Source organism: Triturus cristatus, chromosome 7, assembly GCF_964204655.1.
Source record: "Triturus cristatus chromosome 7, aTriCri1.1, whole genome shotgun sequence".
In the NCBI taxonomy this organism is placed as follows: domain Eukaryota; kingdom Metazoa; phylum Chordata; class Amphibia; order Caudata; family Salamandridae; genus Triturus; species Triturus cristatus.
Window position 1 is genome coordinate 535819747 of NC_140590.1, and position 12057 is coordinate 535831803.

The 12057-nt window shown below is 50.0% G+C and overlaps 1 protein-coding gene across 3 annotated transcripts in view; it reads left to right on the forward strand.

The window, feature by feature from the left end:
• Positions 1 to 12057, forward strand: part of QRICH2 (glutamine rich 2) — a 450378-nt gene that overhangs the window by 278227 nt on the left and 160094 nt on the right. For all 3 annotated transcript variants that reach the window (XM_085616929.1, XM_085616930.1, XM_085616931.1), the window contains exons 12-13: positions 1202 to 1366; positions 5631 to 5752. In XM_085616929.1, the coding sequence (XP_085473055.1) occupies positions 1202 to 1366; positions 5631 to 5752 (287 nt within the window). The remainder of the gene's footprint in view (positions 1 to 1201; positions 1367 to 5630; positions 5753 to 12057) is intronic.

A 12057-nucleotide genomic window follows, 5' to 3' on the forward strand; every position in this document is an offset into this window, starting at 1 on the left:
GTAAACTACACTATTTGTAATGTTAGCACGCCATCTAGCGCAAGTCGATGTAAAGACTTGCGTTGTAATTGCATTGCGTTGTAACATCGCATGCGTTGTAACGCATGCGATGTAAAAGCTGCGCGTGGTAAAAACCACGTTGTAATGGCTGTTCCCCTGTGGCAGCGCTAGGGAGAGGGCAGGATATTGCCGTATCTTAGTAGATATGGCGCTGTCCTGTTCTTTCTTTCTTACACAATGATGCCCATCAACGTGTGCTGCTGCTCTGCTTTGTGTAGTACCTTTGTAAATCTGGGCCTTCATCCCCCTGCAAAGACCGGCCCCATGGAGACAAACTGAAGAGAAGCAACTCGGTTTATCCATGGACCCCTTAGCAACCTGGAGCCGGGGACAGGCAGAGGCACTTAATGCCCTTCATCAAGAGAATCAAAATGCTTTTGTTGTGAAGTGTTGCAGAACCATAAGAAATAAAGAACATACCGCAAGCATTCGAGCACACAGAAAGTGGGAACCACACTTTGCATATTTGCACCCCCTGCCTACAGTGGCGTAGCAAGAGAGCCTGGTACCCTAATCAAATGGAGAAAAAAGGGCCCTTTGGCCCTAGTTGGGTAGTAAAAGACAGTTATATTTGGAGTTCAGTGGGCCACTCACAGCCTTATGCCCCAGTCCACTGCACACGCTGCACCAATGATAGCTACTGCCCAGGGTGCCTGCTGTGTGTGCAAGCAGACAGTGGCTCGGGTTAATTTGGATTTCAAAAACATTTGCAATGTTTTCGTGTCAAACTGTGGTTTGTACGAAAATGAAACTCTGGATGCCCATTTCACGCTTCCTCCCCTGCCAATAGTGCTTAATTTGAACCGGTGGTTTCAGCGCTTAATTGACAATACAGGGTATTTTGACAGTTACCACATGGTGGCACTGTTTGTGTAATATAGAGAGGACCACAACAAAACTTGTTTATTAAGCACATAGTCATGAAAACAACTAATACCAGCCTCCCAAGCTACTCTTACAGCTTTGGGGGGCTTTGAACACTCATAATTGTGACATCATGTAGCAGTGTGATGGTTATTAGTTTTGTAAGTACTGGCAATGGGTGGTGCAAGCTGGGGTGGCGACCTAAGGAGGGACTTGAAACGTATGTGTTTTTACAAATTAAGCACTGTCTGCTTCCCTTCTTTCTCACTTTCCTCAGAAAGCAGACAAGCGCGCGCTGGAGGGTAAGGTGAGTCGTACACAATTCGACGCCACCAATGAGCAGCTGCACCGGATCATGCAGGAGCTGCTGGACAAGGTCACGGTGCAAGAGCAAGACTGGCAGAACGTGGTAGACAAGATCTCCTCGGAGATGGAGTCCAAGGTGAGTGCCAAGCGCCTCGTGTGCCCCGTGCTGCTCTGTCCCCCTCTCCCCAGCTGGCACCAGATGCCTCCAACGTCGTGTCCGAACACTTTGAACTACAATTGCATGACTTCAGAAATCCTCGTCCAGTATCTCCCATCCCGCCTCAGGCAGGCTATGTCTCTACTCCAGTGAATGTCCGATCTCGTTGCCTGCTGTACCTTTCGTGTTATGCTCTCAGACGCCCATAGGTATGTGCAGTGTTTCAGGGCGCTTGTGTCTGCGGTACATGTGCTTCCGTGCATTGCCCGGTAGGGAACTGATGGTGATTTTCCTGACTCCTGGGTCTGGCCAGTGGAATGGATGCGGGGTAATGGAACAATTGCAGTCCGTGTATAAAAGGAGCAGATAAACCCTGCTGTAGCAATGGCACCGCATTGTGCCTTCAATTTTTTGTGGCTCTCTCCCTGCTTGCTGGTTGCTCTCATCCTGTTTGCGTGCCCGGTTTTCCCACCTGCCGCTGCTGGCCCCAAGGCCCCTCCCCCCTGCCAGTTTTCCCACTCCAGCCTGCCAGCTGCACTTACCTCCCTCTCCCCTCACCTTGTTAATGGCGGCACCTGTGCAGCTGCGCAAGCCCGTCTGCGCCCGACCGTGACCAGCGCCAGGGACCATGGATCTCTGACCTCCCACCGTTACGACAGAGCTGCCCTGCTCACACTCGACACTGGAAGGAACAACAACTGACAGCTGTCCACACCGAACACCACCCACGACCAGTTCTCCTGCCGTCACTGCCGCCAAACCTTCACCACCCTCCGCACCCCCACGCCCACTGGCCCCAAGTCGGACGCTGACAACACCAAAGCCGTGAAGTAGATCCTCCTCAACGTACGTTCCCTACACACACACACCGTAGAGATCTGGGACCTTCTCAACAACCTCTCGCCAGATGTCGCCTTCTTCACAGAAACCTGGACAAACGCCTCCTCTGCCCCCCACATCGCCACCGCTGGATACAAGATTCAGAGGATGGACCGCCCCAACCGCCCAGGAGTAGGACTCGCTATTGCACAAAAGAGCTCCCTCCGACTCTCCACCTCCACCACGAGCGACTCCTTCTCGACCACTGAACACCTTCACTTCAAGATCCAGACCAGCCCTAGAAACACACTTTGCTGGACCCTCACCTACAGACCCCCTGGACCTCTCACTCCGTTCACCACCACCATCGCTGATCTCATTGCCCCTAACGCCATTGCCTCCATGAACTACATACTCATTGGAGACCTGAACTTTCACCTCGACGACCCCAGCGACCCCAACTCCGCCACCCTCCTGGACAACCTTGCCAATGTCGGACTGAAACAGTGCGTCACCACCCCTACCCTCAAGGCAGGACACACCCTTGACCCCATCTGTGCAAGTGGGAACAACATCAGCTTCAGCCACACTACCCAACCCCCATGGATGGACCACCACTGCGTATACTTCCTCATCAACAAACCCACACCACCCAAACCTACACCTCGCCCTCAGCGAAGAAACTGGAGCAAAGTTACATAGGAGCAGCTTATCTCCACCCTCAACCACAACACCCCTACCACCTCGATCGACGCCAACCTCGCAACCAAAAAACTCCACAGATGGATCTTCAACTGCGCAGACAAACTCGCACTCCTACGTCAACCCGACAGACAGAGCTCCAGGAAGGTCATGTGGTTCACCGCCGACCTCCAAGAATCTAGACGGACCTGCAGACGTCTCTAGAAGAACTGGGGAAACAGCAAAAGGTCAGAAGACCGCACCGCCTACAAGACAGCCATGACAGAATACCACCAACGCATTAGATCCACCAAAGGGACCTTCATTCAAAACAAGATCCTCGCCAACTCCAGCAACTCCAAAGAACTCTTCAGCATCATCCAGGAATTCACCAAGCCCCCCAGCAAAACCATGGACATTACTCTATCCCCGATCTCTGCAATAAGCTCGCTCCTACTTCCACCTGACAATCAAGGGCCTCAACGACAACTTCAATGACCAGACACACAACTCCGAAACCACCTCCCTCTCCAGGAACCCCAGCCTGCCCACCATCTCCTCCTGGACCCCAGTCACCACCTGAAGACACCACTTCAACCATCAAAGGTATTCACTTAGGGACCCCCATAGACGCCTGTCTGTCGCACATCTTCCACAGAGCCATCATCGCTCCAGAACTACTACACACCATCAACGCCACCTTCAAGACCGGCATCTGTCCTGATGACTGGAAACGCGCAGAAGTCAGAAACCTACTCAAGAAGCCCACAGCAGATCCCACGGATCGCAAGAGCTACTGTCCCATCTCCCTCCTCCCTTCGTGGCCAAAGTCACAAAGGAGACCATTAATGCACACCTAACAAAATTCAGCAAAGAAGACTCCATCCTTGACCCCTCCCAATCCAGATTCTGCAGCAACCACAGCACCGCGACCACCCTACTCGCCACCACAGATGACATCCGCACCCTCCTCGACCAAGGACACACCGCAGCCCTGATCCTACTCGACCTCTTGGCAGCATTCGACACCATCTCCCACTACACACTCATCACCAGACTCCACGACGCCGACATAGAAGGAACCGTCCTTGAATGGATCCGCTCGTTCCTCACCGGCAGAACCCAGAGATTCAGACTACCACCCTTACTCTCCGAACCCACGGAAATCAACTGCGAAGTACACCAAGGTTCGTCGCTCAGGCCCACGCTCTTCAACATCTACATGGCCCCCCTCGCCGCCATCATCAGACAGTACGGACTCAGCATACAATCCTACGCCGGCGACACTCAGCTCATCCTCTCCCTCACCAAGGACTCCATCACCACCACAGTCAGCTTCCAGGAAGGAATGAAGGACGTCGCTTCCTGGATGAGCAGAAGCTGCCTGAAGCTCAACTCGGAGAAGACGGAGGTCTTCGTCCTCGGACCCTCCCATCTGCATGGGACATCACCTGGTGGCCCACCGCCCTTTGCAGCCTTCCCACCCCCACGGACCATGCCCGGAACCTCAGCATTGTACTCAACTCCTCCCTCTCCATGACCCAACAGGTCAACGCCGTCGCCTCCCGCTGTTTCAACACCCTCCGCATCCTCCAAAAGACCTTCAATTGGATCTTCCCCAAATCAAGAAAGACCGTGTGAGTGGTGTGGCTCACTGGTTAGAGGCAGCAGACCCGGAAGCAGAGGACGGCCTGGGACCAGGGTTCAATTCCCGATGCGGCAGGGTTATGGACCAGGGCCAGCGGACTCGATAATTCTCGCCTCGGTGCCTACTCTAACCAGGGATCACACTCGGCAACTCTGGGCATTAGCTTGCCTCATCTCCACAACGGCCCCCCACATTCGCCGGGGATGCCTGGTTTCACCTTGGAGATACCCAGGAGGGACCATCTCACAGGGATAGCCAGGACGGGTTCCCAAGCGGTCTACAGCGCCAGGACGCCTCAGGGCAGCAGTGCGCTTTACAAGACACATACATTTACATTTACATTTACCGTCACCCACGCACTCATAACCAGCAGACTCGACTACGGAAATGCCCTCTATGCTGGGATCAACAAGTCTCTGCTCTGCAAGCTCCAGACCATACAGAACACCTCAGCCAGATTCGTACTCAACATCCCCCAACACGAACACATCACCGAACACCTACAAGACCTCCACTGGCTCCCCGTTGAGAAGAGAGTTACTTTCAAGATACTCACCCTCGCCTACAAATGCCTCCACAACACTGGACCCCAATACCTCAACAAAAGGGGGCACTGTGCAGCCTTACTCTACAGCGGGATGAAGAAAGAAGACAGACAATGTAGTATTGATGAAGGAAGTGGTTTTATGGCCCCATTCTCTATGCAGTAGTGATTTGTGTGAGGTCAGTTGTAAATAAAGAAGAGGGGTAAAGCTGAATCGAAACAAGGCACAAACTGGCATAATGGCAAAACTGAAGTAATTTAAATGAATTGTTTACCTCTTTCTTGTTTTTGGGTTAAAGGTTAGTTTTTGTCCTGTGTGTCTGATTGGATTCTTCCCTTATTCATGTAATCAACCCTTTTAACGGAAGCTGAGGATGACCTGATGGTCAGAATCTCTTTCATGGCACTGCACCCGAAAACCTAAGTAAATGAATTTGCCCCTTTTCTGCTGTTGATCCTTCCAACAATGTCTCATTGCTTTGACCCAGTTTGTGCTTCAATGGCAGCTTCCCCCGCCTGCCTCTCACCACCCTTATTCCCTATGCTTTCAGCTGGATCGCCTGGAACTGGATCCCTTCAAGCGCCAACTGGAAGAGCGCTGGAAAGCCATCCGCAAGCAGCTGAAGGATCGCTCCCCCAACTACGAGGCCGATGAGGCGGCTGGAATCAGAAAGTAAGCAGGGCCAGTGGAGGGACTAGGCTGTCCAAATGAGGCTATATTCACTAAGCATCCAGCTAAGTCCTCTTTGTTATTTGCATTCTTTAAAAGGGACACATTTTAAGCAGTAAATAGTTGCACAGTTCGTTAGAACATTTCATAAATACATCTTCTCAAATATTATATTTTCACCATCACCAAAAATGGGAACTGACCATCAGCTCATATGAAACATTGAGCAGGGCCGTCTTTAACACTGGTGGCGCCCTGTGCGACAATGTTTGTTGGCGTCCCCCAGTGGCCACCTCTACCACGGATTCCCTCACTAGCACCATTAACAGTGCCCCTCAAGTCTCCAGGACCACTGTCTCTCAGATTCATTTAGTTTTATAGCTCCACTCACACCAGTGAAAGTGTCAGAGCACTTTACAACCACACACACATTGCACAGAGACAATCATATGTGGGTAAATCAGTGTATAAGAAATGTTACATCAGACAGGACTACAAGGTGTAGTGTAGGAGTGACATGTCATTGATACTGGTAGGCATAATAGTTTGAGTCCTTATTCTGGAAAAGCACAAATTCAGAATTTCAAAATGTAACGCCATTGTTAGAGGTTCTCTTTGATAATAAGAATTGTTTTCTACCTAAATGAACCCTTTGGGAAGATTAGGATAATGAAAGACTGTTAAAAAAAACATATAGCTCTAACATATACCTTGCAGTTTGCATGCAGCTCTTTGATGACAGTTAATAGCTCAATGTTCTATATTAGGATTTTGACTTATAAACTACAAGTAACAAAAAGAACTCTTTCACAGAATCAGTAACCCACTGACCTATTTACATAATATGCCCTTTGTGATCTGCATGATACACGTTCTTAGCAGCAGGCATTTTAACCCTCTGCGCTACCTTACGATGAGTCAAAACTTCCACTAGACAAACCTCTGGTCTCTTTCCTTAATCACCGGAGTTATCTTGACATTTAAATTGATGCCTGAAAATTGCTGGAGGCCAGAGTCGCGGCGGCAGGTGCTTTTAAAATGTTAATATACTTGCAAAAATGACGCCCCACACCAAGTCAGCGCCCGGTGAGGTGGCACCGATCGCACAGTGAGACTAAAGTCCCATATAACCACAGCTGAATGACAGAGATATATACAATGAATGTTCTATAGTCAGTCACAGTAGAGTGCAAAGCAGCTACTTTGTCACTTTATATGTCAGCAATCATAACAGTATCGATATACATTCATTTACATAGTATACTATTCAAAATGCTCAGTCGTAGTATATTTCAGGTAAGCCAAGTTCTAGATTTGCAGTCCATTTATCTTTCAACTCAATAATGTAAAATATCCTTGCTCAAGAGAAGGACATTTAGATTTCTGTAAATGGCACAAAGGTAACATTTTGGGGCTGATTACAACTTTGGCGCAGTTGCGCTCGCTCTCCGCCGGCACGGCTGCGCCAAAGCCGTGCAAGGAGCGCCGACCTGATTAAGAGTTCACCTTGTTCAGGCGGATGGTCCTTTTGCCTTTCCCACGGTGATGCCCTGAAAAAAGGCACTGCAATGGGATCGGCAAAAATGGTACAGCACGTCATGGACTGTGAAGTCTATGCCGTGCTGGAACTGGGGATGCAAGCAAACAAGGGAGCACATGTTGTGCCCCTGAATGCATCCCCTTGCAGGCGGGGATATGGCGGCCCTGTAGGGCCCCCTTTGTTCCCCCACCACCAGCCTTTTTGTGGCGGTCGCACCGCCATAAAAATGCTGGTGGTGGAGGAACTCGTAATATGCTGGTCAGGACTGTGCTAGTCCCATTTAGCATATTGCATTACCCCTCCGCCGTGCCTCCGCCAAAGAACGGCGGTTCCCTGGCACAGCCAGCAGTCATTGGACCACCAGACTTGTAATCAGGCCTTAGTCTTTACTTTCTTTACTGCTTTAGAACAGCATTCAACCAATGTACCATGCCAAAAATAAAACATCTCTCAGCAACCCTTGGGGACGAACTACAAACAAGCCCATCAAACCACCTGTAGAATGCCCCATGGTCTCTTGGAAGAGTCTTGCATTTCCGACCGTGCCTCTTTCTTCGCGATGATTTTCCAAGGACCACACCAAGCTCCAAAACCATCACAACTCCTCTAGCCTTGTTGCTGATCTGTTTTACAAAGAAACAAGCTTTCTTTTATATATCCATCAAATCTGGAATCCGTGTTACTAAAAACCATGTGTAAATAAAAGCAAATACACCATTTTCAACATATTCCCCTCAGTATCACAGGGTGAGTTCATATAACGATTTCATTGGCCCCACCTGATGAGGTAAATCCTTGCCTCTAATTCCTTCATGGAACTGGAACTTCCCTGCAAGTGCATCCCCTGGAGAATATAAACTAGGCATGAGTACATGCCCATCAGAGGCCGGCATTAGCCTAGACGCACTCACCCACTGGAACTCCTCTCAAAAGTACACAGGCAGTTCAGCCATTCCTAGTCCCAGACATCAAAATCATAACAATCTATTAGCCCCAGTCTTCTGACTCAAACATCTAGGCCTGCAAGTCTAATTAGCACTCAGATTAGAACTCTGGAGCTGATTAGCCAATCAGAATGCTCACTTTTCTGGCTATATTTAACATTGCAGCCCCACAAAGGGAGCCTTCTGGGGCTGGCCAGCTCCCAGCGTCCGCAGTGTGGGCATGTGGTGCTGCAGGAGTAAAGCAGCCTCTCAGTTGATTTTTTGGGTGACAAAAGCCTCTCCATACTAACGCGTCCTTCCTGTGCTTCTTCTAAACGAGCTGAGTGTGCTTTACTTTTCTTTGGCTGTTTGGGCTTTCCTTCATCAAAGGCAGGGTGAGGGGCCCACGCAGCTCTCTGTAAGCCAGCAGCGTGATGAGAAGAGGCCCATGGAACACAGCAGAAGGATGGAGCCAGCTCAGGTGCGAGGGTGCTCATGCTCCCCAGTGCTCCCTGTGTTGGGTTTGTGTGTGTGTGTGTGTGGGGGGGGGGTTAACGGACTTACTGCCCTCACCTCAAGAGCAGGACCAGTTGTTAATTATCCCTTCTTTATGCACGCTTGTCTCAGGCTCAGACCCCTAACTAGGGGGAGGGTAATAACAGCCGTTAATGCCCACTCCACTCCAATAACATGCGGCTCATTATTTAACTTTATCCAAGCTCTCGATTCCACACCTCCACTTACAAACGGAACCAGAGCCAGTTTTGTCTCAGTCTTCAAGATCTTGGAGAAAGTAGTGGTGTCCCAGCAGCAGGGAGACCCGGATCAGTGCCAGCTCTTGGACCACATGCAGCCCAAAGGCAACTGTGCCCTGACCCCCTTCGATTCACTGGGCTAAGCTCCACATTTGATACTGTGGAACCCTGTGATAGACATGACATTATTGAAACCAAACATAGGCCTGACAGGCGGATGACATTGTTTCGATAAATCAACTCTGACACAATTTAGGTTTAATATGGTGTTATCACACTTGACAAAGCCACTTCACAAATGCCTGTTCTTTGCTTTTTGAGGCAATCATTTCCACCTTCATAACCTACAGATTTCCCAAATTGTCCCTCTTCATCTTTTAGGTTCTTTGCACCTCTTTCTCCACCCTACTCCTCACTGTCTCACCTCTCTTCCTCCTGGAGCTCTTACACTGCAGCTGATACACCACAGCCTATGTGTTTCTTGTCATTTGAAATACTTACTACATGTTGTTTTAACCCCACTTGTTAAATCCCCCCTGCCTCTTAGCAATGTTCGCCATTGATACTGGCTCCCCAGTGGATGCCTAATATCCCCCATTTTCTCTGCCATGGATACCTTGCTCATAGAAGAGATGGAAAACAATAGCACAACTTAATTAATAGTCTCCCGTTTTGCTTTATTAAACCATATCACCAGTTACTCCTTTAGGAATCATGGCATGTCTTTGTGTCGTCTTCCCTTTCTGCTCCGTGACTCCCTCAAAGAACATTCATTGCTTACCACTTCCAAGAAGACCGCCAGCAGATAGCAAGGGCCAGGCAGACAAGGTGGAGCACTGGGTAGATTAAAACTAAATGTTGGTTTATAAACTGCACTCCCCTTTGAATCAATATTTCCTCATTTTATGGCCTAAATCTGGTAATAAGTACACCTCTGCAGACCGCATCCCCTAGTGCGAGGATCCTTAAAAACCACATATTCTGGAATTGTTAAGGTCTAGCTACAGACAGCCTTGAATGCCTCAAGGTATTAATTCTTCCAAAAGTACAGTCAGAAGTACAGGCAGAGAGTGGTCTTTGTGGCAGCCACCTTCCACCATTTCCTTTCATAGGCTGGTCGTGGTTTGTCATTAATCGGGCGGGCTGTCCGTCAAGGCTGTAGTGTTTCAGTGATTGCGACATGTCCCATTTTTGTCACATTAGGGTTTACTGATGGCTGATCAAGAAGTCGCTTTGTCAGACTGCGGGTGTGTATGTGTGGTCGGTCTCTAGGCTGCCATACTGCTGGCTGGCTCACGCAGCTGGCCAAATAAACACAATAATTAGAGCTTCGTAGGGGAGGGAGCACTTTTTGTGCGGCAGCACACAAGTCCTGCCTATCAAAACATTTTCTCCCATCCATCAACATGTGGGCGGAGCCAGAGCCCCTCTGTGCAGTACTTCTGAACTCTCTTTTTTTGGTTGATCACACAAGTCCTGCATACAGCTGCACCTAAAAAGTCCTGAGAAGCTCTCTCCCTCACATCAGCTAAATGACATTGTCTTCATTTTGAAGCACTCATTTTGTTTTAAGATTAGACGTCGGTATCAGAAATGTATCACGTTAATCACCCCTCTCATGTACCTCCGTCATTAACACGCTGCCTCTCTGCTGCTCTGCTCTGCTGTCCTTGGTAAGCGTCTCTCTTTTCCAAAAGTTGATGTGTTCAGATTGCAAGAGGCCGCCGAGCCACACGCCGGGGCCTTGTCTTTCAGTCGGGCCAGCAAGAGAGGCTGAAGCCTGGCTCGGGCCAGAGCCCGGCTCTGGAGCTCAGTGGAGGACGAGCCACCGACGAGCCACCCCCCTGCCCTCTCCTTCCCTCCATTACTTAGTTTTGTTCAAATAAACCTCAAGCAGCGCCTGGACCACGAAGGAGAGCTGCAGCCCCCGGGTATGGCCATGAATAAAATACCAAGTGTGCGTTCATTGTACTTACACTAGTGTTGCGGCTTTTGCTGCTGTACTGGAGAGGGCAGCGTGTCTAGCAGGCGCGGTGGGTGTTTTGATGGCACGGCTCGCGGTTTGGCTATTAGGGCCAGGCCAGGCTCGGCTCGGCTCTGGATCGGCTCTTGGGATGGATTTGGTTGGGTAACCAACTCTACTCTCTGTTCGACAGCTGTCACTTCTTGCCAAGAGGTCTGAGGTCCTCTTCACCATATTCGGTGGTTCGATATACATGCATGCGGCGTGTGGCATGTGTACTGCCTTCACTCGAACTCGCTCATCGCCTGAAGCTGATCCACAGAGCTTAAGCCAAGTCCCATCGCGACACCCGCGCCACTCCGTGGTCTAGGAAGACGCAAAAAACTGTTTGATGGAACTACTTGTACCAACACTGATAATACCCCAGTGTAGCATTCCATTCCATTATTTTGTGGTGTTTGTCCCATAACCGTAGAAGAACAATTATATTGGAAATGGTTTTGGCCTTGCTTGATAAGGAACAGTCGAGCCTGTACTGCTGGGCCGTCTCCCCTCTGCACACACAGGAACACACACATGCAACTCTACACGCATGTAGGCCCAATGTGGCCTCCTGGTTGAGATGCAGCCGGATCCATGGGCACCGCTGGTGGCTTACGTACCTTATGGACACACACATTTCACTCAGCGAGGGTCGGGAGAGCAAAAGAGCGCTGGATGTAGGTGCCTGGGCCAACCCACCCTAACATCGGAAACACCATGCCCGCGTTCTTTAGCTTCCCCACGCACTCTGGATGCATTGAACAACCACGGACCTTCCATTTTGGACCATTCTGAAACAGAAACACTCGACCTCGAGCCTGAACTGCTAGGCCAGGTCCCATCTGCCCAGGAACACACACCGCTTCAGATTACATTGACTGAATTGGGCCTCACTGTTGAAGTGCAGGCGGAGCCTGTCGGCATGGCACAGCAGTGTGCTTAGACCCACCTCTAAGCACACTTCTGTATCCAGGGAGGCTCTTGCCACTACAACCAAATGTGATGAATGGAACACTTACGAAGTCCTGGGAGCTCCTGAGGTAGCGCTGCGTCAGGGGACACCTGAGTTCGCCATCAGACTGTTC